The sequence below is a fragment of the Tyto alba genome, unplaced genomic scaffold (genome assembly GCF_018691265.1).
Source record: "Tyto alba isolate M040663 unplaced genomic scaffold, T.alba_DEE_v4.0 Super-Scaffold_10, whole genome shotgun sequence".
NCBI classification, from domain to species: domain Eukaryota; kingdom Metazoa; phylum Chordata; class Aves; order Strigiformes; family Tytonidae; genus Tyto; species Tyto alba.
In genome coordinates this window covers 11,968,045-11,993,614 of record NW_024881262.1, presented here as the reverse complement: position 1 = coordinate 11,993,614, position 25,570 = coordinate 11,968,045, and the positions used below count along the sequence as shown (strand labels likewise).

Genomic DNA, 25,570 nt, shown 5'->3' with positions numbered 1-25,570 from the left:
TTGTGGCTGCTCGGGTAAAACCTGTTCTTGCTGGGCGCTGGAAAGAGGTAAGGTGAAGGTGTGTGGAGGAGGACTTCTTTAAAAAAAAAAAAAAAAATGCTTTCAGCTTGGTTTTAGCCCTCCTGACGCCTTTCTGCTTTCCCAGGGTGAATCCAGAGAGCATGAAAACTTGGGTTTATCCTAAGCTTTTCTATGTAATGGTGAAACAAATGTAAAAAAATGCTTCATCTTAAGATTCAGCCTTGAAACAGGAGCTGGTGGTGCCAGGGGTGCCCAGGACAGTGCTTATCTCTGTCATTAGTAGCCTCAGACCTGATAACTATTTGAGTCTTTAATGAATATCAGAAGTAGAGCTTTGCGCAGCCATCGTGCCCCAGGTCTGCAACGCTCTCACGCAGCGGGACGCGCATCTCTGCCGCACAGGGGGAGGCGGGAGCAGGGTTCTGCCTGCGCAGAGGGGGTTATTGGAGCCGAAACCCTGCACGACAGCACGGGAAGCATCCGGGAAAGTCCCCGAGCTCGTGGCCCTGCCGCTTTTCTGCACGGAAGCAGCCGTTGGCGAGGCGGCAGCCCGGGAGCAGGGCTGGCAGAGCTCCCGGCCGCAGGCTGCCGGCAGCCCTCCTCGCCCCGCAGCGGGGCCACCGCCACGCCAGAGTGGCACAGCCCGTGGGCACGCTGCACCCCGGCCAGCCCTGGGCTTGCCGGCCGGCCGTGCTGACGCCGGGGGATCCGGCGAGCCCCGGGAGCCTGCCGCACACCCACCGCATCTCGGCATCCCCTGCGGCTGCGGCGGCCGCTCCAGGGCTGTGTTGCGGGGTTTACTCCAGCTCCCCACAGCTGGAGTAAAGCCCAACAGCGATGCTGCCATCCCTGCCCCCACGGTGGTGCGAGGGCATGTTGCAAGGAGGAGATGGTGGCTGCACTTTCGGGACTTTGCTGTTCGCGTCTGTTTGTGCCTGTTTGTGAAGTAGGGGGGTTCTTCAGTGGGGTCCCCCTCCATCGTGAGCCCCTCTCCGGAGAGTGAATTCCCAGCCGTGAGCTGGCGTGCACCTACCATCCCTGTGCTACAGGGATGAGAGGAGCTCTTCTCACATCCTGTGCTGGTCAAGCTCAGCGTGGCTCTTTGTCGTACCCCTGACCCCCTTTCTCTGCATCTCACAGCCATGATTTCTTGGGGCCATGAGTTCAGCAGATTCAGATTTTCCTATGCAGTGGGAACAGACTAAAAAGAAAGGAGGGAAGATGCGTAGGGGACCTTTGGTAATGATAAGGTTGTGGGGTGCTGCAGAGCTGGTGCAGCCTGTTTGGGCAATGTTTCCTGGGGAGCTTTCACAGCCCCCAGGACGCAGAGCTGCAGGGCATCTGGGAAAACAGTAAGCCAAGATAAGGAGAGAGAAACTGGTCTGGAGAAAGCAATGCAACTTTCCTCCCCAAACTGAGCTGGACTTGGGGTTTTCTTGGGAGCAGGGCCAAATGCAGTTTGAGTAGCAGAGGTTGCATGGGTCCCACCAGGTGTCCAGCCTCGGAACAGAAGAGCCTTTCTCATGACAAGTGCTGTGTTTCTGGGGGGTTGTGAGAGCTGTAGGAGACCCTGGCCCTCAGCAAAATGCAGAGGCACTGTGGGGAAAGGGACTGGGATATCTCTGCTAGGCAGGAAAGGAAATATCCCAAAGGATTTCCTGCAGGCTTCCCAGTCTGGCTTTGTGATTGACATGAGTGACTGGCGGGGATGGGAGGACAACCAAAAAGGAGACATCAGAAATGGTGGGGACTGATTTTCATGGCTGAAAAAAGACCCTCAGCTGAAATGCTACAGTTAAGAGGAAAGGAAGGTCTTAAATCTGCTTTTCAATAGGCAGGGGGATGTCCCCTGCTGCAGCAGGGATGTTGGTGAAACACTGCTCCAAACCAGGACTGAAGAAAGAGTTTGGAAGGACACTGCACCTGCCTGTTCTGCTGGTGGAAATCTGACCCATGAGATCAGTCCTGGCATGCCAAGCAGGCACCTTCCTGCTGCAGCAACCCTTCCTCTCGACTCCCTGCACCCCCAGGTGAGGTGTGGGTTCCAGGAGATATGTGGGCCCTGGGCAGAGCGTGGGTGCCTGGTGAGGTGAGAGTCCTGGGCAGAGCATTGGTCCCCCCCAAGGTGTGGATCCTGTGAGATGTGGGTCCTGGGAGAAGTGTGGGTCTTAGGAGAAGTGGGGATCCAAGGAGAGGTGGGGGTCCTGGGTAAGGTGAGGGTCCCAGGAGAGGTGTGGCTCTATTGCTCCAGGGACCCCCAAACGATGCCGTGCACAGAGGCAAAGCTGGGATCTCAATGTCCCCATTAGAAACTGGGGTTGGGCCCCAGCTCCCTTTTTGGGATTCATCCCAAAGTGACCTGCCTGTGTTGGTGGTGGTGCAGAAAAGACCCGCATTTCTTTTCCAGAGATCAGATCACAGCTGCCAAAAGCACCTCTCCCGGTTAGCGCTGGGATCCCCTCCCTGTAACTGGGATCCTTTGCAATTAACAGCTATGGGGCAGGGCTAACGCCGCAGGGAGACCTCTGTGCCCGGGGGGCAGAAGACCCTCGGGGTGCTGGGGTGGAACCGTGGGACCCCCCGAGCTCCCAGCTCCTGGTCGGTGTCCCATCAGCAGCGGGGAGGGTCCCCAGGGGGAAGTGTGGGGTGTCACCCTTAAACTCCTTCCCGTGGCAGCACTGGGGAGCTCTCTGCCTCCTGGTGCGGCTGGGGGGGACGGAGGGGCAGGGCAAGAGTTAACCTACCTGCTCTGCCATCCCTTTTGGCTCCACCTCGGAGAGCGAGGGGAGGGAAAAGGGAAAAAGTAAGGGGGGGGGGGGGGAAAAAAAAAAAAAAAAAAAAAAAAAAGAAGAGGAGGAGGAAGAGGAAGAGGGCAGAGAGAAGCGCCCGGACCGCGGGCAGCCCCGGCCAGCAGCGGAGCGGCCGCCCCGTCCCACTCCCAGCATGTTCCAGTGGTGAGTGAGTGCCGGGGAGCGGGGACCCCCAGCCCCGCTCCTGCCCCGTCCGAGCCCCGGGGTCCCCCCGCCCGCCGCCCGGCACCGCGCCCTGCCCGGAGCCGGGGGGGCTGCGAGGTCCCCTCCGCACCGGGTCCCTCCCGAGGGGGGTCCCGAGGGGGCGGCTGGCTGGGAAAAGGCGGCTTTGAAGGGGAGGGTGCGCATGAGGAAGGGACAAAAGGACGGCGTCCGTCCCCTGTCAGTCTGTCCCCAGCGCAGGAGGGACGCTCCCCCGCTCCCGGCTCTGCAGAGGGCTCCCGGGCGGGGGTACCCCGGGGAAGGTTCTCTGGGGTGTCTGGTCCCAGCGCAAACCTCGCCCCATCCCGGGGCACCGGAGCTCCGGCACGGCGGGAGCCGGAACGGGGGCACCGGGCAGGGGCTGGCGGTCAGTGTCGTGTCCCCCCCGCTCCCCTGGGGATGCCTTTCCCAGCCCTTCCCAGCAAAGGGCTGGTTTGTGTGCTGGGACCGGGGAGAGCGGGGCCGGCGGGGGGAGCGGCCAGACCTGCCCCGTGGGGTCCCTGTCCCACGGCAGCGCCAGCGTGGGGGCAGATGGCCACGGCGCGGGGGAAAACATCCAGGGTTTCGGCTCATGCCTCTCCCCAGCCTTGGGTTTTTACCGCCTTGTATTTAAACCAGACGGCTTTTATAAGAAGGGGCTGTGTCCCCGGACACCCCGGGATTGGGGACAACTGTCGTGAGCTGGGGTCCCGCTTGGTGCTTGCACCCAGCCGGCACAGGCTGCTCTGGGAGACGTTTGGGTGCTTTCTGCCCAGCATCTGCTCCCAGATGGGATCCCCTCTCCCAAGCCCTTGGCACTGCCAACAGAAAGGGCTCTATACCGGCCGTGCCTCCGCCGGCTCAGTGACTGGGTCTAATTGAGGGGCCAGAAAAATCCAAATAAATAGATAGCTCTGACTGATGAAAGAGGTTTTCATGCGGATCAAAAGTGGCTGTGTGCCTCTCCAGGGACCGGGGATAGAGAACCCCAGTCTCCTGGGGCCCCGCAGCCCTACAGCATCACCACCTGAAAGGGAAACTACCCACCTCTAATTTGGGGATTTTATATTTAACTGCTCGGGACACAGCCGGCGGTGGCGTGGCTGTCTCACAGGGCGGCTTTTGAGCTTTTCCTAGTGGAGAAAAGGGAAGAGGAGGAGCGGGTTGGGACCCTTTCAAAGCTCTCTCGACGGCACCGACACGGGCGGTTGGGGCAGCCGGTCCCAGCTGACGCCGGTGGGAGCCCAGCCGGGACGGGCGCCGGTTGCTGCCGTCCTCGGGCCCTGCAGGGCTGGGTGCCCCGGGCTCTTGGGGACACTGCCAGGGACAGGCTGGGGGTTGCACCCCAAAGCAGGGTGCTGGGGCTCCGCAGGGTGATTTCTCTGCGATGGCAGCCAACCCAAAGTGCCTGCCTTGCCGTCGCCTCCTGCAGAGCCACGGTTCTTGGGGTGTCCAGAGAGCAGGACTTGGTTTCCCTCCCACTAAAGTACTTCCCAGCGAAGGAGACCACAGAGCAGAAAGACTCAAGATCAGAAAAGATTCACACATGATTGTTAAGTCTTTTGGCTTCCCAAATCCTTATTTTGATGTAGGAATCACCTGCAGTTGTGGCTCAGGGTCCCTGCAGTCCCTATTGCTTTCCTGCCAGAGGTTTCTGCAGGGCAGAAGGCAGCCGTGGGGCTGCCGGCTCCTGCGGGAGCCAGTGGTGCCCCCGTGGTTTGCAGAGTCAGACCTACAGGAAAAATGCCAAACAGATTTTTGTAACAACGCAAAACTTGCACGTTGCACCAGTGAGAACTGGGAAACAGTGTCCGCTGAAGGAAGGAGGAATAACTTTCCGTGCTGTTGTGCAACATATCCATATACCCAGGTGTAGGCAGGCTACCTAACTGTCCACCTCTTACTAAAAGATGGAGCTCTCCCCTCAGCCCCAGGGCAATGGCTTCTGCCTGGGCTGAAATAAAAAGCACAGATCCAAGGAGGGTAACGGGGGTGAGTGGCTACGTGCGACTCCTGTCTGTGGTGGGCAGAGCCTGCCAAGGGTGGGACTCATCCATGCCAGTTAGCGACAGCCTTACCTATGCCCGTTTTAAAAAGATACATAATTTTTAAAAATTATCCCCTGCCCATAGGTTCTGGGGAACCTCTGGCCATCCTTCAGGCTGGGTGTTTTAGCATGTGTTGTCCTTGGGGTGGTGGGGAGTGCACGGATGGGATGGGGTGGGAGCAAGGCTGGGGTGTCAGGATGGGATCAGTGTAATTGGGGTTACTATACGGGGGTGAACAGGGTTATTTTTGCTGCAGTGCCAGATATTGATGAGAGGTTTTGAACATTGCTTGGCTGTGAAGTTGTATTGGGACGGAAGGGTTTCTAAGAATAAGCTCAGAGCTGTGCAGCCAGGGCTGGAGAGGGTTAAGGGAATGGTGAGATCTAATCAGAACTGCTCCCTCATCAGTCTCAGATGAGTGGCCACATATAAAACCTGACAGGGAATATCTATCCATTTAACCATAATTACTTATTTCCACGCTGGCTCTCACAGTCCACACTAGCAATCACAGTTTTCCCATGTAAACATGGGGCTGAAAAGTCCTTTGTGCTTGAGGCTAAAGCCAGAGACAGGAGCTCACAAAAGCTTCTGGTTCCCCCAGTTCCTATTTGGGGCTCCTGCATTTCGGGGTGGCCAGAGTCCCCAAGTGCAATGCTGTCCCCTGCCCTGGGGAACCCATGGGGCTATGGCATGTCCCACTAAGCAGGTGCTTTGGTGCAGGCTGTGCCCCAAAACCCCAGCAGCTTCCCAAGTAGCATTGATCACAAACCAGCCCCTGGTAGCAGGAGAGTTTCAAGGCTTTTTTTTTTTTTTTTTTTTTCCCCCTATTTGGAAATTACTTGGGTTAAATGTTTCAGGTTTCAGCCCCAAGCTCATTCTCTGGACTATCGCAAGGTGAAGGTGCCATCTGCCTGGTAGAGGTGATCTTGGATCTTTCTGGCTCTAACAGGGAGCAGGAGGCTGAGGGCTGTCCCTAACAGGTGGCGCCTGGGCTGGGACGTGCTTCTGTCACCAAAAGGACAGGCACAGGGGAGTCATGAGACCGGTGCCACATCCTCCTCCTTCTGCTCCTCAGCTGAGGTCCCTTTCACCCACCGGCAGGGAAAGGAGCTTCAGGGACCACCGAGCACCCCCCGTGTCCCCTCTGCATGGGAGCAGCCGGAGATGGGGCTGCCCCGGGGAAGCTGTTGGGACCCTGATGCGCACGTGGAGCCCAGCTGCCGCCCCCCGTGCCCGGTGCTCGTTGGCATGGGGAGATGGCCCAAGGCAGCTGGAGCAAGCAGGACTGTGGTGGGAGGAAATTGGTGCAGATGTGCCAGCTGTGGAAGGGAGCCGAGCGCTCGGGGGCAACATAGTGCAGATGGGCAGATCAGACAGTTCCTCTTCCCCACAGCAGCAGGGTGAGAAAACCATCTTTAACTGTGTGGAAAAGCAGGTGGGGGGGTATTTGGTGAACTGATAATCTAGTGCAGCCTTCCCACTGTCACAAGAACTGCAGGAGGATCCCACTCAAGCCCCCGACGAGCCCCAGGGTTTGTCCCATGAGCCAGCAGCTTTCCCGGATGATGGATCTGCAGCAGGGAAGAGCAGCAGGATGACCCCGTAAAGGGGCTAGGTTTGATCCACCACCCCCAGCCCCCCCAGTCCTCTGCACACCCCAGACACGCCGATACCTGGTTTGCTGCAGGCTGGGAAAATCTGCCCCCTCCCCAGTCTGCAGTGCATCCACTGCTCCTTATCACTGCGAAGCAAAGCAACAGGTCCCGAGAGCTGGCCCAAACACCCAGCAGTGCCCCCAGAAATGCTGGCTCCCGAGGCGGTTGCAGGGTTAGGGATGTCTTTTCCCCATTGAACATTGAAGTTTATCTCAAATAGCAACTTTTTTTGTCCTGATCTGCCATTTTCAAGTGAAATGGTGATGGCTGTTTCATGTTGACTGCCATGGCCTTCCCAGCTCCGGTTTCTCAGTGTTGTGTAGCCTGTGATGCTAGTCAAGGGCCATGGGCAGTACATCCTGTGTTTTGGAGCTAACGCTTCCATGGGAAAGATAATTCTGCTCTTGTCCTAAACTGCAATTTTCAGATGTCTGAAACAGGGGTTTCCCTTGTGACTTTCCTCTGAAACAGCTGCTTTGCTGAAGCTATCATCCTAACTTCATCTCTCTCTCTCGACCCATTTTCTTCTTTACCATGAACCCTTCCCAGCTCTTTGCACAGATATGGGGTTACCAGGTGCCTTGTGCTTGTCCCTGCAGTTAAGTGTGGCCCCAGAGCCACCCCACAAGCGGGATGCAGGTGGGAAGAGCACGTGTGGTGTGGAGGTGTCCCACAGCCGTTCCCATAAGGCTGCTGCCCATCAAAAGGTGATGGGACACAGATTATGAGCATCCCATGGCCCCTCCAGGAGGTGCTTTTACAGACAAGTCTCTCTCAGTCTGCAGTTTCTGCTTCTTAACCCCCCATCTCATCCCTTTAGGAAGAAGACCATCTACAAAACAGTTTGCCTCTCCTTCTTGCTGGTGATCACAGTGACAGTGCTACAACGGGGAATGGCCCCAAGCCAGTTCATGCAGGGCCAGCAGCAGAAAGAGCTGCCCGCTCCAGAGCCCCTGAAAACACAGAAGAGAGACAACGCCTTCTCCATCACCAGCACTTTCTGGAAGAGCAAGAAGGAGAAAGCTCCTGTGAAGGAGGAGGAGAATGTGACGGCAAAGCAAGCAAAATCCTGGGATGTCACCACTACCAACTGCTCAGCCAACCAGAACTTCAGCAAGGTGGACTGGTTCAAAGGGCTGGAGCCCAACTTCCAGCAGTTCCTGCTCTATCGGCACTGCCGCTACTTCCCCATGCTGATCAACCACCCTGAGAAATGCAGCGGGGATGTCTACCTGCTCATCGTGGTCAAGTCTATCATCACGCAGCATGACCGCCGCGAGGCCATCCGGAGGACCTGGGGCCAGGAGAAGGAGGTGGAGGGCAAAAGGATTAGGACGCTGTTCTTGCTGGGCACAGCCTCCAAGGAGGAAGAGAGAGCCAACTACCAGAAACTGCTGGATTATGAGAACCACATCTATGGGGACATCTTGCAGTGGGATTTCCTGGACAGCTTCTTCAACCTCACTCTGAAAGAGGTTCATTTCCTGAAGTGGCTGAACATCTACTGCGACAACGTCCGCTTCATCTTCAAAGGTGACGACGATGTGTTTGTGAGTCCCAGCAACATCCTGGAGTTCCTGGAGGACAAGAAAGAGGGAGAGGACCTCTTTGTGGGGGACGTGCTCTACAAAGCCAAGCCGATCCGGAAGAAGGAGAACAAGTACTACATCCCTAGTGCCCTCTACAACAAAAGCAACTACCCACCCTATGCAGGGGGTGGGGGCTTCATCATGGATGGACCCCTGGCCAAGAGGCTGCACAAGACCTCAGAGACGCTGGAGCTGTACCCCATTGACGATGTCTTCCTAGGGATGTGCTTGGAAGTCCTCAAAGTATCACCTGTTGGGCACGAGGGCTTCAAAACTTTTGGCATTGTGAAGAACAAGAACAGCAAGATGAACAAGGAGCCGTGTTTTTTCCGGAGTATGTTGGTGGTTCATAAACTGCTGCCCCCAGAGTTGCTCCAAATGTGGGACTTGGTCCATAGTAACTTGACGTGCTCAAGAAAACTCAACGTCCTTTAGCTCAGTCTCTCTGGAGAGCTGGGACTGGAGGGGCCAGGACAGCTCATCCTTGTTCCGGAGTGGAAGGATCCTCTGCTGGTGGCACACAAGTCCTTCGGGGGCATTTCCCTCCAGGGCAAGGAGGGCATAGACACTGTGCTTGCGGGCAGGGTTTGTGATAGTGTTTGTTCCTGTACTGTAATGTGGTTTGCTTATCTCCAGCTGGGTTGGGGGTTGCTGAAAAAAAAGAGGAGAAGAAAAAAAAAAAAACAAAAACACAACAAATCTAGCACAAAATGAAGAGAGAGAGAGAGAGAGAGAGAGAGAGAAAGAGGGAGGGCAGAGCTGTTTGTGCTCTGCTTTAGGTACCACCTCCACCAGAGCATGATGAATAGTGGGGTGGAGGGGAGGCAGGGAAGGCTGTGGCACAGGCATTTTTTTGGAGATGTTCAGGTGTGGCTGTCCAGGGAAGCCACTTCAAGGGAGATGAGCCGTTTACGAGTGCATGAACACCTCATGACTCAAAAGTCAAGGGGATTTTATTTGTTATCTCAAATTTCTACTCCATGCAAAGTTTTAGTGACATTGTCCCTGTGTGCCTTGGGTTCATCCCCACTGAAGTCCTCTCTGTGTTCCCACTACACAGCTGGGGAAAGGGGCTCTCCTCCAAGGCTGAGCCTTGCCAGTCCCAAGCCTCCATTACGGTTTCAGCTAGGCAGTCAGGGGACTGGGGTCTTTGTCCCCAACAAAGGATCCCGGACGATGGTGGCTCCCAGCACTGGCCCAGGATGTACTTGGCTCCCCAGCCCCTCTGCAGCCATGCCGTGTGTGCACTCGGGGGAATGCACCCAGCCAAAATTCCTCAGGGATTTGTTCCTCATGGCAGGAAAGGGAAGGCACAAGGCCAGCTGCCCTTGCCCACGGTTAAGGAAATGGCAGAGAAACTTGGTCAGCCCCAGCTGGAGTGGCCCAGGGGCTTATCACACTTGGAACCCTAGTTTGGGTGCAGGCATCCTGGGTGCCTGCTGCAGGGGGATCCTCTCTGCCTCACTGCCATAGTGGGGTTGCCTCTGAGGGGGACAACAGCCCCCAAAGACCTTGTGCATGGCTGCTTCAGGCTCAGCCCTGGTTTTGCAGCGAGCATGATGCTCCAGGGCACGTTGGAGAGCATCAGTCCCACCCCTGCAGGCAGAGCAGAGTCCCAGGGGACAAGATGAAGGAGAGCTGGTGTTTTGCACCAGGTCTGATCCTCTCAGGGTTGTTGCAATGTTTATTGTATAGGATGAGGCCCAGGAACATGACAGGGAGTGGTATCATGAGACATGGCCCTTTTTCTTTGGGCTGAAAGGGTCACTGGAGCCGTGGAGGGAAGCCCCAAGCCAGGTGCTGTGATAGAACCACAGCACCCCTCCCGACACAGAGACACACAGCCATGCAGGGGCCACAGCCGCTCTCCAGCCACTGACTGCAGGCATGAGAAAAGCCACAGGCATGTGCAAAGCCACACGTGTGCACAGGCACTGGTGTGCCAGCTGGCACAGGCTCTGTGCATGCAGATGTCCCCATGCGTAGGGCTTGCACGCCCAGATGTCCCTGTGCACGGGTGGACACACACACACACACACACACACACAGAGCTACATCCACGGCCCTGACCACGCACAGCAAAACGTGGGCACATGTGCGCTCGCTCTCTCTCCCTCTCTGGTGCCAGATATTGAAAGAAAAAAATTTTGACTACCTCAAAGGTTCCCCTGTGCAGTGCCTTTTTTTTTTTTTTTTTTTCTTTCCTTTTCTTAATGTGTTTTGGAAACAGTCCCGTTTCATTTACTCCAAGTCTGTATGTTCCCCAGGTTAGAAAACAAACAAAAAAAGGGCATAAACCAGCCAAAAAAGGCACCTTCATGCCAAGCCACGCCACTTCTCGGCAAATGTCCCTCATCTGTTTAGACAAGAAGCAAATTTGAAGAGGAGGAAGAAAAAGAGCCTGTTGCTGTCCAGGGCTCAGCTGTTGGTACTGGGGATGGCGGCAATACTGTGAAATTTGATTTACGATGCACCCAGTGGCACCGTGTTCCTGGGGCAAGAGCCAGCAGCGCAGGGCAGAGCCCCCGAAGGCACTTTCAGTGCCCTCTGGGCTTAGGCAGCATACAACACTCCTTCATTTTCCCGTCCCCTCCCTCCTTCCAATGGGAGCGAGTTCAGAAATACTTTCCAGATTGACACCTCTGTAATTTATGTCAGGTACAGTACATTAGGCTGTATATTTATCCTATACACAGGGACAGCTCTTGGTCTCCGTAGCAATGTGTACGGTGAGCCAGAGCTGCGTGCAGAAATCTCTCAGTGTTGCTCTTCACCTGGTGGGACCTGTACAGAGAAACCTTGTAGATTTGGTGAATATTCTAGTTTCTAAATAAAGGTTAAAAGAAGGAGAAAAAAAAAAAAAAAAAAAAAAAAAAAGCCCTCACTTTGTGTCTTTGCTAGTGCATTTGTGCTGGCCAAGGCAGCTTGTCTGGTTGGGAACAAATGGTAATGGGCTGCAGCGGCAAAACCTCTGCTTGGAGCAGGCATTTTGGGGGGGGCTGTGGCTGCCCTCCTCCAGCTCAGCATACCTTCTTTGCAGAGTCTGGCATGGTGTTTTAATAAGGGCCAGCAGATATTTTTTTTTTCTCTTCCATGCATTCCTCCTGCTGTATATCAAACCCAGCTAAACTTCAGCTTGTCCTGGAGCCCTGCGGTGAGGAGCTCCTCACCTCGCACTCTGTGGGAAGAGCCACTTTGGCAGGTTTGCAACTCTCCTGTTTTGTTCACCACCTTCTCCTCACACTGAAGGAGATTGCCACTTTGCTGTCTCAGTCACCTTCTCCATGGCAGGACCTTGCTACCTGCCTTTTTTCCCCCAACCAAAGTACTACCACAGGGTGACACATCCCCTGGCCATAGCGCAGTGGGATAGACATGCCATGAGCCAGCAGTGACCCCAGAGCAGAGTGAGCCATGTCCGCAGGGACAAACCCGCATCAGGTTTGAACCTGGCTGGGGTGAAGAAGAGGAAAGCCGTGGATGAGTCCGTGGGTCTCACTTCGGTGTTTGGGCACTGGGGGCTCGGTTTCCGGGGCTGGCACCCAGCTTGGCTGCTCAACGTGGTGATGGCGAGCAGAGAGGCTAGCAACGAGACCAGGACACGGTTCTGCTTGCGTGGGTCCAGAGAAGGCCATGAAGATGATTGGGGGGGCTGGAGCACCTCCCTTATGAGGAGAAGGAGTTGGGGTTGTTCAGCCTGGAGAGGAAGAGGAAGAGCAAGAGCAAAAGAAAGAGGGAGGCATGGCTCCAGGGAGATCTTATAGTGGCATTCCAGTACTTTAAGGGGGCCTACAAGAAAGATGGGGAGGGATGCTTTATCAGGGAATACAGTGATAGGATGTGGGGTAATGGTTTTAAATAAAAGTGGGAAGATTTAAATTAGATATAAGGAAGAAATTCTTTACCGTGAGGGTGGTGAGGCACTGGCCCAGGGTGCCCAGAGAAGCTGTGGCTGCCCCCGCCCTGGAAGGGTTCCAGGCCAGGTTGGACGGGGCTCTGAGCAACCTGGTCTGGTGGAAGGTGTCCCTGCCCATGGTGGGGGGCTTGCAACTGGATGATCTTTAAAGTGTCTTCTAACCCAAACCATTCTATGATTCTGTAACATGCTGGACTTGGCAGGCTGGGCCACCTGGCACTGGGGCCAGCTTCCCCATGGTGCCAAAAATGTCACAGGTGGGGACAAAAGGCAAAACACTGAGCAGAGGCACTTGCAGATGCTCTCGCCCTTTCCCTCTCCAGTGTGACCCAGGGCTGTCGCCTCCTGCTGCTGGACTCCTCCGCAGGGTACCAGGGTGCGAGCCAAACGCTCCAGCCGAGGATCCGGAGTGGGAACAGGGTCCCGACGTGAAAACGGGACTGGGCACCACGGGGCGGAGCGGAGGTCGCCTGCAGGACGGGAAGGCGTTACAGCAGGGATGGGGGGAGTGAGTGGGAAGGGTGCTGCAGCCCCCCAAACCCCCTCCGTTCACGCGAGCGGGGGAGGCCTGCCCCTTCCCACGGAACCAACCCCCCACCCGAGGCGTGTGAGCGTCCCCTCGGCCCGCGGGCCCGGCGGCGCCGCCATGTTGCGGCGGATGCTGCCCCCTGGCGGCCGGCCCCGCCGCCGCCGCCGCCCTCCGACCATTTGCCGCCGGGACTCGGGCGGCGGCTCTAAAATGGCTGATGGGCCAAGGGCGCGGGAGGAGGAGCCCCCGCTCAAGGGGACGGGGAGCTGGGAGGAAACGACACACAAAAATTCTCCTCAGGGCTTCCCTAGAAGCCTTCAAGCAACCGCTCCCTGCGCCGGCTTAATATAGAACATTTTATCCGTAGAGAAATCCCAGGGCTGTGTGGCGGCAGTAGGCCTAAGCAGAAGGAGACGACCACAGCAGCGTTGCAGAGGGCTGCGAGGACTTTGCCTGGCAATACAAGAGTAACGTGCATCATGACACTATGCCAAGAGGGTGGAGCTGTCTGCAACCAGAACCGGAGCCGAGGTTTAAGGGCAGAGGCAGCTGGCGTTTGAGCCCGCGGGTGCCCGTGCCCAGAGCTACCCAGCCCTGCGGCCAATACTGCCAGTTAAACCAGAACAGCAGCCGCCCCCCTGGCTCCTGTGCCCCCCCCAGCTTTCCACCCACCCTTGTCCCCCAGCCGCTGCCACCACCGGACACCAGCCAAGCGCCCGGCTGGTAAAAAACCACCAAGCTGGGACTGCCTGTTGAGGGACTGGGTCAGGACCCAGCGCTTTTGTCCCCTCTCTGGAGGTGGCAATCACCCTTACAGAGCCTGAGAGGAACACCAGGGCACAAGGACAGTTACTACCCCTAGCCCCCTGTTGCAATATATTTGGGGACAAGAGACAATAAGCCCGTAAGAGTGTGATTGAGGTGCACAGCCTTAGTACAAAATCGAATTTACTAATTTGTTTTTGAAAATAAAACGCAGCAATTGGCTAGCATGAAACACAACATGAACTATGGTTGGGGGCACAGGGCTTACTTCAGTCATTGCCTATCTCTCCCCTATTTCTTTGTGCAAGCACTCTAAGAGCAGCACAGGTAGATGGTGGGGAGGTGAAGTAGGCTAGAGCAAAGCAGGACACCAGCTGCTGCCTGTAAGGTCAAGGACCTGAAGAGAGAGAAGGCTCACACCAGACTTTCTCACAGCCCTGCTCCATTTAGCAGCACAGAAGTAACACGAACCAGTTTAGGTCCTTTAATCTGTCCAAGACAGGGTGCTGAAGCACAAATGATAAAACATTCTGCATTTTTACAGCAAAAAATGCTACAGAAGTTTATAGGAAAAAAAATATTTTTGTACATGGGTAAAACATTATAAATTCAAGACAACTCACAGACAAGGGGTAAATTCCCACATCTATCGCTCATTTTTTTTTTAAAAAGTTCGTTTGAATAGGCAAGCAGTCAAAATGGCTTGCTCTCTCTTCCTTGAAATGAAAATCGTATCTTCCAAGTGGCTCACAGTACTGCTTCGCATCTTGGAATGTCCTCCGAAGGCTCCGCCAAGATCAAAGGAGAATAAAAACCCCCGGAGTCCTTTCAGATAGTCTCAGAGAGCAGGAGAAGGGAAAGGAAAGGGGAAGTTTATTCAAACTTTATCTTCTTTCCTTGTGGCTTGTGATCTCCACCTCCTCCTCTGCCTCCTCGGAAGCCGCCTCCTCTACCTAGAAAGAAAATTATTGCAAGAAGCAGAATTACAGGTATCTCCTGCACAGATACCACTGCCCTTCCAAACCCATCCTGGCACAGAACAGAAAATAAATTCACATCAAGCTCTCTGGGGTAGCACCACACCATCATCTCCAGAATGGCTTCAAGTAAACTTCTGAGCACACCCTGCTTTAGGACAGCAGCATTTGCCTTTTCTTACCTCCGAATCCTCTGCCACCACCTCTGCCGCCAAATCCACCTCTTCCTCCTCGGCCTCCTCCTCTGCCACCACGACCACCAAATCCACCGCCAAATCCGCCGCCACGTTGAAATTCACCCTTTGGCTTGGCAAAATCGAGGATCACTTTGTTTCCATCTATCTCTCCATCCTCCATGGCTTCTTTAGCTGCTTTGGCATCTTCTGGGGAGCTGAAGTCCACAAACCCAAACCTAGGAAACCGGTTGAGACAGTCAAACTCCACAAACTGTAGCACCACCTACAGGCACTCCATAGCAAACACCCACACAGGGATCAGGACCATGTTACTTGTAGAACAGCAGTGGCTAATCACAACTGATGAAGCCCCATTGCGAGTTTGCCAGTACTGAACAGTTAATATTCTTCTCGTGCGAATCCATTGGCTGCCACGGATTTGGCAGGAAGGAGCTCATTGAGAAGTGAGCATGTGCCACCCTCTACACAGACCCAAAGCTATAAGCTTGTTCTGGTTCCACGCGATAACATCCCACACTGTAAATCAGTTAGTGAGGCTCTTTGTAGTAACTGAACTAATCCCAGGTGATGTTTAACATACCCTTTAGACGATCCAGTGTCTCTGTCTGTGACTATTCTAGCACTTATAGAGCCTTCAAATGATTCTCTTAGCGTCTCTTCTGTGGTATCCTCAGAAAGGCCTCTGACAAACAACGTTTTGCTTTGTTCTATGGGCAGAGAATACATTGAGATCATTCTCTCTGAGCAAGGCAACAAGTAGTTTCTTAACAGCAAATCCAGCTTACACTACTGGCTCCTGGAAGAGCTCGCAGGGCTAAAGTGTTCTGAAGTAACAGCTCAGACACTTAGAAGTTCCTGATAACTTTTTCAAGACTGCAGTCAGAACCTGATGTCAAAGTATTTCCATCAGTCAACTTGGTCAAAATAATTCTTTATGGTTGGTGATTCCCCCCCCCTCCCCGGTTTGTGTTTTTTTTTCTCGTTTTTTTTTTTTTTTTAAAAAACAGATGCTTGCATCTTATCAATAGGGATACTAACTGGACAGACAGCGCTGGATCAGCACTTGACTATCTAGAGGACTTCGGCAATAGTTTCATCAGTATTTCAGATAATCAATCATCATATCCAGCACACTTGTTTACAATGCAAGTCTTTCACTCCACAAGCATAGTTTTTTTTTTCTTTTTAAAAGAAGCTCTAAGTTTACATTAATGGTACACTCCTACCACAGCTGTTTTAAGATCAAATGATCAAACATGGAACACTTACGATTAAATCCTCCTCTTGCATTCATGTTCCCTTTCTGCCATGCTGGTGAACTGAATTCCAGCCTGATAGCTCTGCCTTCAATCTCTGTGTTGTTATAGGAATTTAATGCCTCTTTGGCATCCTCAGTTGTGGGAAATTCTATAAATGCATACCTATTTGGAGAGGAAGGTTTCAGTCAGCCTGGGAACAGAAGGGATCTGTGGAGGTAAGTCATCCGCAATGCCAACTCAGCAGAGAAACACAACATACCCCTTAGGCCTGCCCTGGTTGGTCTGTGGCATCTTGATGGAAGAAGCTTTCTTAAACAGTTCTTGGAGAGTCTCTTCTGAAGCAGCGTACGACAGGTTGTTGACAATTAGGGTCTTTGACTCCCTCTCTCCACCACCTATGGAGAAAACTCAGTGCTGTAAGCACAAGTTTGAAGGTGCGCTCTCTCTTCCTCTAGTCACAAGACGTTCTCTGTGGTAAGAGTAGTTGATGCTCCCTCCTCACCACAGTGCAAGGCACAGAGCCAAGTGCCACACTTCTGGTCACCTAGACTAGTTGTTCCCCCCTGTCTGACACATGCTGTAGAGACAAGGTCCCTTGCTGGTATCTTACAGTTTTCCTGCAGTGCTTCAATCTGCTCTATCCCTAAAAAACTTCTGAAACAAGTGGAATTAAATACTAGATTGCATTTGTATGCATGTTATTGGTCTGGAAAAGTACCTTTCTGATGTTCTTGATGGCTCTTCTCACCAGTGAAGTCAATGACCATGGCACGACCGTCAATCTCTGTGCCCTGCTTCTCCTCCAGAGCTTTGTTTGCCTCAGTTTCTGTTTTAAATTCAACATAGGCCACCCTACAGCATAGAAAAGAACATAAACTAATGCCTCCTTCCATAAACAACTGAGTTCATGAATGGAGGCGAAGGATGGGGAAGAAAAATGCTTCAAAAAATAGCATTCTCAGTACACTTAATACAGCAGGTTCCTTAAAAAGGACACATAAGCTTATGAAAATATGCCAAGAGTTTGAAGAACACCAAACATCCAAGTCCTCTCAGTGACATACCCTTTGCTGCTCCCCTCCTTGTTCATTACTATTCTGATTTCTTGTGCATTTTCAAACACCTCTCTCATTTCCTCTTCAGTTACGCGGTAGGGCAGATTCTTCACAAACAGTGTTCTAGCATCTCTCTCTGCAAAGAGAAAAAACCTACTTTCACATTACCAGCTAAAAATCCCTTCTCATCTACACTCCCAGTTCAATGCAAATCAGCAAGTTGATCCAGCAGCAAATAAACCACAATAAGCATTCACATTTTCAGTAGCTGAAAAAGCAACTATTAGAGAAGTTAATTAGACTGCCATTGTACTTCTCTTAAGGGCATCAAGTTCAGAAAACAGGTCCTAAAGCTTCAGAGCTACATTTCCTCCCCAGCCCCCCCCGTATGCACTATTTCGTAGGATCCCTATTTCCAGTTATTCCAGTCTGAACTTGCATATCCATGTCAGCATTTGAGAAACTGTTTATGATACAGACCCCAAATGAGGAAGAACTACCTTAATCAGAGTGGCAGCCATCAGTAACACTGCAAGCCTGCTTTAAGGCCCGATTATGACAATTTGCCTTTGATACGCAGATATTCAATTCGGAGTTATGGCCCGTACCTTTCTTATTTTCTTTCATCGTTTCCTTGCTCTTTGCTTTTTCCAGTTTGATTTCTAAACCCATTAACTTCTTCCCATTCAGTTGGAGAGCTTTATCCAGATCTTCAGCAGATGAAAAGTCTACGTAGCCAAATCGCCTGAAAGAAGTGTGATCTTACTATTTAAGCTGATCTCTAGTAGTAGAAAACACAAACAGAAACCCAGAAGCAGAGAGGTCCCCACTGGTCAAGTTAGACTGTTAATAAAATAAATGCTAACTTGCTTACAGAGCAAAACAGTAGAGAAGAGCTCTGTACCAAAGTGACAGCTCTCACTTTAAGGAGGTGCTGTCCAAAAAAGCAGCAAGCCAGGCAAGTATGACACCATTATCAGTACCATGCTTTTTCCAGCTTCCATTCACTACCAAGTAACCATCCCAGCATCTTGAAGGGAACCAGCATCAGCAGTTCTACCTCTCCAAACAAATTACTGCCAATTATAAGAAATAAGTAGCAAAATTCTACTGATGAACTCACTTGGAAGCACCAATTCTGACATCTAAAACTTCAATGTTCTTCTTCCCAAAGAATTCTTTGATGCCAGTCTTCAGTTCTTCATACTCCTTGGTGGGGACCAAATTTCCCACAAAGAGGGAGAAAGCTGAAGTGGGCCCTTTAAATGAAAAGATAATAAAATTGCGTGTTTTTTTTTTTTTTTTTTTTTTAAAGCAGTTTTTTTTAAGGACTTGAAGCCAGATTCCAGACAGCACATCAGTTTCTGCTCAAAAGTGACATCACGCTTCAGTATTAAATCCCTTATAGTCATCATCTGTGCTGGAAAAAGCCCCACTCAGCATCCTGCCCCTTCAGTTATGTGCCTCGCCCAATAGTCTAATAACAGTCCACCAAAGAAGCAGCATTTGATGATCTCACACCACCTACCATCTGTTTTCTTCTTCTTGGCCTCTGGTGCACTTTTATTGGCCATGTCTTTCTTCCTCTTTCCAGGTGCTTCCTTGACAGGTTCTGTAATAGAAAACAAGCAGCAATACTGAAATAAAAGTACAAAACAACTTTTCCTATACTGGATCAATACAGAAGCATTAACCTTTACACCACTCATACACATGACCTTCTCTTGTCACTACAGCAACTGTTCCTCAGCCCAAAAGACCACAAAAGGACAAAAATTTTGCTCAGGCACTTTTCCCATTATTAGAGGGTAATGGTCTCAAACATTTAAACTCACTTTCATCCTCACTTTCCTCCTCCACATCCTCTTCATCACCCTCCTCCTCATCCTCATCTTCATCATCATCATCTTCCTCCTCCTCATCTTCAGACTCTGCCTTGGCTTTCACTGGTGCAGCCTTTGCTGGAGTAGGTTTCTTCACTTGAACAGGGGTTGTGTCCATGGCTTCATCTTCAGACTCTGAAACAAGAGTTGAGCACAAGACTTCAGACACATTCAACATTAATCCCCTTCTGAGACTAATAAAATAAAATCTTGAAGTAAAATAGTGGGTTTTCTGGCTCCTTACATTTATATGCTCTCTGGAAAGGAATTTAATATATTTATAGTGCTTATAATCCTCTCCCTCAGGATTTACTGATTAAAAACTAATACCTGTTCCCCAAGCATAAAGTTTTACTAGCAATAGGGAAATAAACACCCAAGTCAGCCACATGTGATGAAGAACAGACAGCTAAAATCAGCGGGGCACTAAATGCAGACGCACACACTCTGCATCACTCCTACTAATCCGTTATGTTACCCGCCCTTAGCTCCCTATTAAGTGATTATTAGTCTAACTTTTATTTTCTTTTACAGTCATACAAAATTTCCTAAATCCCACATACCATCATCATCTTCCTCATCATCATCATCATCCTCCTCCTCCTCGTCTTCAGATTCTTGCTTTGCTGGAACAACTGCAAGCTTTTTGGCTGGTACCGCTGCCGATTTTTTGGCTGCAGGCTTCACAGGCATTGCTGGTTCCTCTTCCTCATCTGAACCAACAATACAGCCAGTGTTTATCCATACCAGCCTTCAAACTTTACTAGTAAAGTACTTTGTTTCACAAGGTTTTGGCAAAGTTCAGGAAAGAACGATGAGTAAACTAGAAGATGTTTTGCATGCTGCATGTAATGCAGCTGCAGCCCAAGTTCTCCTCCAAGCTTCACTCATTCCCCAAATTTCCTTCCTCACCACCTTTTAATCAGTGAGCCCCCCTCTCTCAAGTATTAAACCATAATAAACTTTCAATTCCAAAGGTACTCAAATTCAGTGACTTGATTGGACCAGCTTTAGTCAACTTACACAAGGATGAGAACATATTTCAAAAGTAACTTACCAGACTCATCATCATCGTCTTCCTCCTCCTCATCATCATCGTCCTCATCATCATCGTCGTCGTCTTCCTCACTCTCTTCCTTCTTGGCATTCTTTCCATTTTTTGCTCCTTTGGTTAGGACAGCAGCCTTTTTAGGTGATGGAGCAACAGCCTTTTTAGCTGGAGTAGCCACAGCCTTCTTGGCAGGTGTAACTGCCTTTTTTGCAGGAGTAGCAGCTTTCTTTGCAGGGGTAGCAGCCTTCTTGGCTGGTGTAACTGCTGCTTTTTGTTGTTTCTTCTGAGGGATCATCTGAAATACACATTCACGTTAAGACTTATGCTTGCCTTTAAACAACTATTACTTCAATGCCAAATATATAGCAACTGCAATCTAAAGCCTATCCTTCTGACAGACTAAAGTTTCTGCTGAATGACCTTAATCGCCTACTGTGAATTAATAAAGCTCAAAATCAGCTTTTTCATGCTTCTGACAGATTACTTATGGAACATTAAAGCATCTCCAAATTCCCTGGTCCCAAAGCAAGACCAGTGATCTCCTCAGTAGCATCTGGTAGCTTGAAATTTTAAGTTTTGCATATTATTTGTGTGTGATAAATCACTTATGGCTGCTACTCTACTAATTAATCATCCACTTGTTCACCAGTATCAGGACAGCTTTAAGATCCCAGCAGTCCTTCCAAAGCCTGGAAGTAGACTTAGCAGCTAAGCTAGTTTTCCTTGCCTTGCTTTTATGAAATCCATTTTATTCTTTAGCCACAGTTAACTTACACGAGAAACCAAATTTATTCGTGCTGATGCTCCATTCACATACTACATACTCCCCCAACCCTCATGACACTTATCCAACACGTGCATTCTTTCAACTTCACTTCTAGATTGATCACCTCTTCTCCGCTGCTTTCCTCTAGTTCAGAGGACTCTTCTTCCTCGCTTTCCTCGACCTTTTTGGGTGGAGGAGCCATTTTTTTCTGTTTGATCTGATTCTTGGGAGTCTGAAAGAGAGGGCAAGCAGTGAGGCGGCGTTCATTTCCCTGCCCGGCAGCCAGCAGCACGCTTACGCCCCGCGGCACCCCCGAGCGCCTGCACCGGCCGGCAATTGTCCCAACCACGTGGCCGCCCGCCCGCCCGCTCCCGCGGCGCCCCACGGGCCGGCGCAGCCCAGCCGCGATGGGACAGGCGGGAAACACGGTGCGGGGCCCGGCGTATGGGACACACACACATACACAGTGCGGGGCGCGGCGTGGGGGGGTACACGGGACACACACGCAGCGCGGGCGGGGGGCGCTCCGAGCTCCCACGTGCTCGCTCTCCCCGGCGCACCACGTGGCCGCGCAGCGGCGTAGCCCCGCCCACCTCGAACTGCGCGCGCTCGTTCGCGGCGCGCGCCCAGGTGCCCCCCCCGCCTTTTTTTTTTTTGTTTGCTTTTTTTTTTTTGTTTTTTTGTCCCCACACACTACCCCCCAACCCTCGCGCCCCCTTGCTCGCGCCAACATGGAGAACGGCCCGGGCCGGGGAGGCTTGAAACCGCTCCCACCGACCGCGCGGCCCCTCCCCTCGCCGCCATCTTCACGGTGAGGGAGGGGAGGCCTGGAAACCGTCGTACGGCCTGAGGAGACGGGCGGCGGGAAGGCGCCCCCCCCCCCCCCCCCCCCCCCCACTCCCATCGCCATCCGCCCGCTCCGCCAAGGCGGCGGCCGCTCGCTTCCCGCTGGGCGGCTGAGCGCCTGGGTGCCCTCACCTTGGTGATCTTCACCATGATGGCGGCGGTGCCTGGCGGCGCAGGGGCGGCGGCCGAGCTGTCTCAGGAGAAGGGTGGGCACGTCCGGGGGGGAACGGCGGCGAGGAACGGAGCGGGCCCCGGGCGGTCGGCAGGAGCAGCGGCGGAGCGCTGGCGACGCGGACCGGGGACTGAAACGAAAGAGCGAGCACAGGCCCCTTCCGCTCGCTTGCCTAGCCCTCCGCCACGCCACGCCCCCTCCGCCCCCGCTTCGGCCAATCGCCGAGCGCGCTGCGCCGCCCGGCCAATCGCCGCTCCCGCCCCTCGAGCCCCTCCGCCAATCGCCGGTGCTTTGCGATCAGCCAACGGGAAAGCACGTTACAGCCGCCGGCGAGAGCGAGTCTGGGAGGTGGGGGGCGAGAGCGGGGGGACGCTCGGCCCGCCCGGGAGAGATGGACGTTAGCCAATCAGAGGACGGCAGCTCGGCGCCTGCGCCCTGATTGGGCGGCGGGGCTTAGCGGAGGGTGGGCGTGGCCGGGACTGCGGGAGAGCACGTGGCGATCGGCGGGCCACGTGGGGGGATCGGGTCGGGGTCAGGAGGGGCGGTCAGGGGATCGGGGGTCGGGAGGGGCGGTCAGGGGATCGGGGGTCGGGAGGGGCGATCAGGGGATCCGGGGGTCGGGAGGGGCGGTCAGGGGATCCGGGGGTCGGGAGGGGCGATCAGGGGATCCGGGGGACGGGAGGGGCGATCAGGGGATCCGGGGGTCGGGAGGGGCGATCAGGGGATCCGGGGGTCGGGAGGGGCGGTCAGGGGATCCGGGGGTCGGGAGGGGCGATCAGGGGATCCGGGGGTCGGGAGGGGCGGTCAGGGGATCCGGGGGTCGGGAGGGGCGGTCAGGGGGTCCGGGGGTCGGGAGGGGCGATCAGGGGATCCGGGGGACGGGAGGGGCTGTCAGGGGGTCCGGGGGTCGGGAGGGGCGGTCAGGGGATCCGGGGGTCGGGAGGGGCGGTCAGGGGAATCTCGGGGCCGAGCCTGCCCAGCCGCCGTGCGCTGCTCCGGGGGTGGAACTCTGCTTGAGCAGCTTTTGCCTTTTTCTTTGGCCTTGGCAAAGGGGTGGGGCTGGGGCCTCCCCAGCGCTGCCTCTGCCACCCTTCCTCCGCTCCCCGACCCCGCGACGCTGAGGCACTAAGCCCCCTTGGACAGCTTGAACAGGTATCCTCAGGAGCCGGTTGGTGTGTGGCTGCTGAGGGTTGCAGTTGACACATGAACACCCTGCAGCTGCCAACCCCCCCGCACTAGCTGCCAATGTGGAGAAGAGGCCCAGTGCTGGGGCAAAAAATAAACCTGTGGTTGCCTGATGAATGCTGTTTGACTTTATTCATTGAAAGAAGACACTGGCTTTCTTCCTGTGGAGTTTTACCCCAATGGCTATAAAGTTGGGGTAGGAATGACCCTAGGGCAACATACAGCACTCCTCTTTAACTTGCCAGTCGGCTGGCAGGGCTGAGTGCTGTCTTGCTGCTGCCTGACATTGTGTTCCCCAAGGACCTGATGGCCTCTATTGCTGGGGCTTCCCCGCTGCCTTACATCCCCTCCCACTTCAAACCAGGTCCCCAGCCAGTTCCTGGGGGCTCCTGACTCATGCACCTGTGACTAGCAGTTTGCCCTTCTGAGACCTGCTTGAGAGAAGCCCAAAACTTGGGGAACACAAGATCCTAGGGAGCCCTAAAGAAAAAAAACCCACAGACTCTCCATGAATGCAGTCCTGCAGGGACCAGATGGCCTTGAGGGGACCCCCCTGGGTTGCTCAGTGCCACCCGAAAGCAAGGGACACGCTGTGGGTGATGCAACATACCCAGCTTCCAGGTTGTCTTAGTGCCATTTTCTCTGCTGGGTGAGCAGAGGCAGTTTCCAGACAGGCAGAGTCATAGCTGAGGGCACCTGCTCACGGAGAGGTGGTGGGATCAGTCAGCCCCTTCACGAGTAAGAAAGCCCGTGGAGAGGCTGCCACCATCAACCAGCACAGGGACGGAGGGAGTCAGAACAGTGGGGGACACTGCCCATGTCCCAGCCCTGGTCATATATGCAGACAGATGGGAATCTTACCTGGGGAAACCCCTTCTGTAAGGCAGCTGGACTCTGCATGTGAAACAGCAATGTCTGGCTCGTGTCCGACCGTGTGCTGCAGGAGCTATCCCCGAGTACCCGGGGGAGGCAGCAACACACACCCAAGGTAGCCTGTGGGGATGCAAGGTGATAGAGATGGAAGAAATAGAGGCCTGGTGAGAATTTTATCTGTCTGAAGCAAGAGCTGATTGCACCCTCCTTACTGTGCCCGCACATGGTGCAACAAAATCCCATATTATCATTGCTCATACAGCTCTGCTGTCAGTGCTGGGGCTGGCCTTCATTCTTCTCCATGCTGTGGGAGGGCTGGTTTGCCATGAGAAAGGGACAACTGTTGCTTCAGCCAGGGGCAGTTCTGGCAGCTGGGACACTGCATGTGTTTAATAACCTAGTGCCAGCGGCGGGATCAGCAAAGGGTTGGGCTGGCAGCTGGCCAGGCTCGGTTCCCAGCCCTGGCAGGGGACATCTCGGCGTGGCCTGTGCTCCATCTCTTCTCCCAGCAGCATGCCCGGCGCTGGCAGGTTTGTCCTTGGCGCTGGCACCTCTGAGGCTGCAGCAGGACCCAGCATTTAGGGGAAGGAGCGCAGCACCTGTGTGCGGAGGAGCAAGAATCCATGCACCCTGTTAAACCACGCACTGCTGAGCAGGTCTGGATACAGCCTGACCCTGCCAGCCGCTGCTGTGGCTGTAAAGGGCTAGGGATGTGACAGGGAGGAAGGTAGCTGGGGCACTGCAGATGTTGGCATTTAGGCTGGGCTGTTCCATGTACCCCAGCTGTGGTCAGGACCTCTGGGCAGCCCTAGCACTGGGCAGGAGGATGCTGGAGAGGCAGCGAGGCCGGCCTTTTCCTGGAGGACACACCATGTTGCAAGGCTGTCCCAGTGGCACAGCACAGCCTTGCTCCTCTGCACGCACCACCAGAAATTTCAGGGCCAAGGGAGGTCTGCGGAGCAGCATCAGTGAGGAGTAATTTGGCTCAAAGAGCAGGTTTAACAGCTCTATTTGTGGAGTAAATGTATTTTAGGTGCTTTTATGGCTGTCTCTTCTTGTAGCATGTCTGGACCTTGGGAGCGTTGATCTAATTCCACAGTTAAAGGGAATTTAGCTGGTTTCAGGAGGAATTTGCCAAGGATTCCCAGTTTCTGGCACAGCAGGCACTTGTCCCCTGTGCTTCTCCACAGCCCGGCAGCACTGGGGACACCTTGCCTGGCCGCTGCTGCCCAGGGCTGGGAGGGAGCTGGGCTGGGAGGCACATACGGCACCCCAAAAGCCAGGCAAGATGGGTCACCAGCTGGGGGGGACACAGCCCCATAGGGACCGTAGGTGAGGGGAGTGAGTGTCCCCAGACATCCTGTTCAGCCTGTGCCTGGTCACGGCTGGGTGTTTCCACTAGATGGTGACAAAAGGCTGTAATACCTGTCCCGAGTGGGCGCCTGCAGGATTACCCTGGCTCCCCCAAACACATCTCCGTTGTGCAGCTGAGCAGGACATCCCACCCTGCCTGCTGCATCTGTCCCAGGAGATCTCAGAGACACGGTCTGAGATGAGCCCTGTGTTTCGTACCCTCCCCATAAAAGCAGCAGCCAAGTGCAGTCGGGAGAGGAAAAGTTTTACCTTGTGTGGTTTGTGCAGGCATCTGTAGCCAGAAAACCATCAGGGACCTCCAAACAAACACCCCACAGGTGCCCAGAGAGGGGGCAAACGAGCTAGAAAAGCCATCAAATGTGACCCCAGGTTCGCCAACCCCAGCCTTGCTTCCCTGGCATCACAGCTCAGCTGTG

General features: G+C 53.7%; 2 protein-coding genes and 3 non-coding genes across 5 annotated transcripts; 1 reads left to right on the top strand and 4 right to left on the bottom strand.

Moving 5' to 3' along the window:
- The first annotated feature begins 2,885 nt into the window (after positions 1 to 2,885).
- On the top strand, positions 2,886 to 11,176 carry B3GNT7 (UDP-GlcNAc:betaGal beta-1,3-N-acetylglucosaminyltransferase 7). The gene is made up of 2 exons (XM_042796533.1): positions 2,886 to 2,975; positions 7,538 to 11,176. Exons 1-2 carry the CDS (start codon positions 2,965 to 2,967, stop codon positions 8,739 to 8,741), a joined length of 1,215 nt encoding a protein of 404 aa, XP_042652467.1. The 5' UTR covers positions 2,886 to 2,964; the 3' UTR covers positions 8,742 to 11,176.
- A 2,801-nt stretch (positions 11,177 to 13,977) lies between these two features.
- NCL (nucleolin) lies at positions 13,978 to 21,922 on the bottom strand. The gene is made up of 15 exons (XM_042796523.1): positions 21,683 to 21,922; positions 20,829 to 20,936; positions 19,945 to 20,233; positions 19,451 to 19,600; positions 18,840 to 19,022; positions 18,533 to 18,616; positions 18,128 to 18,263; positions 17,613 to 17,749; positions 17,014 to 17,140; positions 16,668 to 16,801; positions 16,209 to 16,344; positions 15,960 to 16,111; positions 15,271 to 15,397; positions 14,676 to 14,905; positions 13,978 to 14,469 (listed from the first exon to the last, which is right to left on the bottom strand). The coding sequence occupies exons 1-15, from the start codon at positions 21,698 to 21,700 to the stop codon at positions 14,390 to 14,392; spliced, it is 2,091 nt and encodes a 696-aa protein (XP_042652457.1). The 5' UTR covers positions 21,701 to 21,922; the 3' UTR covers positions 13,978 to 14,389.
- Positions 15,001 to 15,136, bottom strand: LOC116958993. Its single transcript, XR_004405583.1, has one exon. It is a non-coding gene; the product is annotated as a small nucleolar RNA SNORA75 (small nucleolar RNA).
- On the bottom strand, positions 15,742 to 15,818 carry LOC116958995. Its single transcript, XR_004405585.1, has one exon. It is a non-coding gene; the product is annotated as a small nucleolar RNA SNORD20 (small nucleolar RNA).
- LOC116958994 lies at positions 18,357 to 18,426 on the bottom strand. The gene has a single exon (XR_004405584.1). It is a non-coding gene; the product is annotated as a small nucleolar RNA SNORD82 (small nucleolar RNA).
- Positions 21,923 to 25,570: the final 3,648 nt, after the last annotated feature.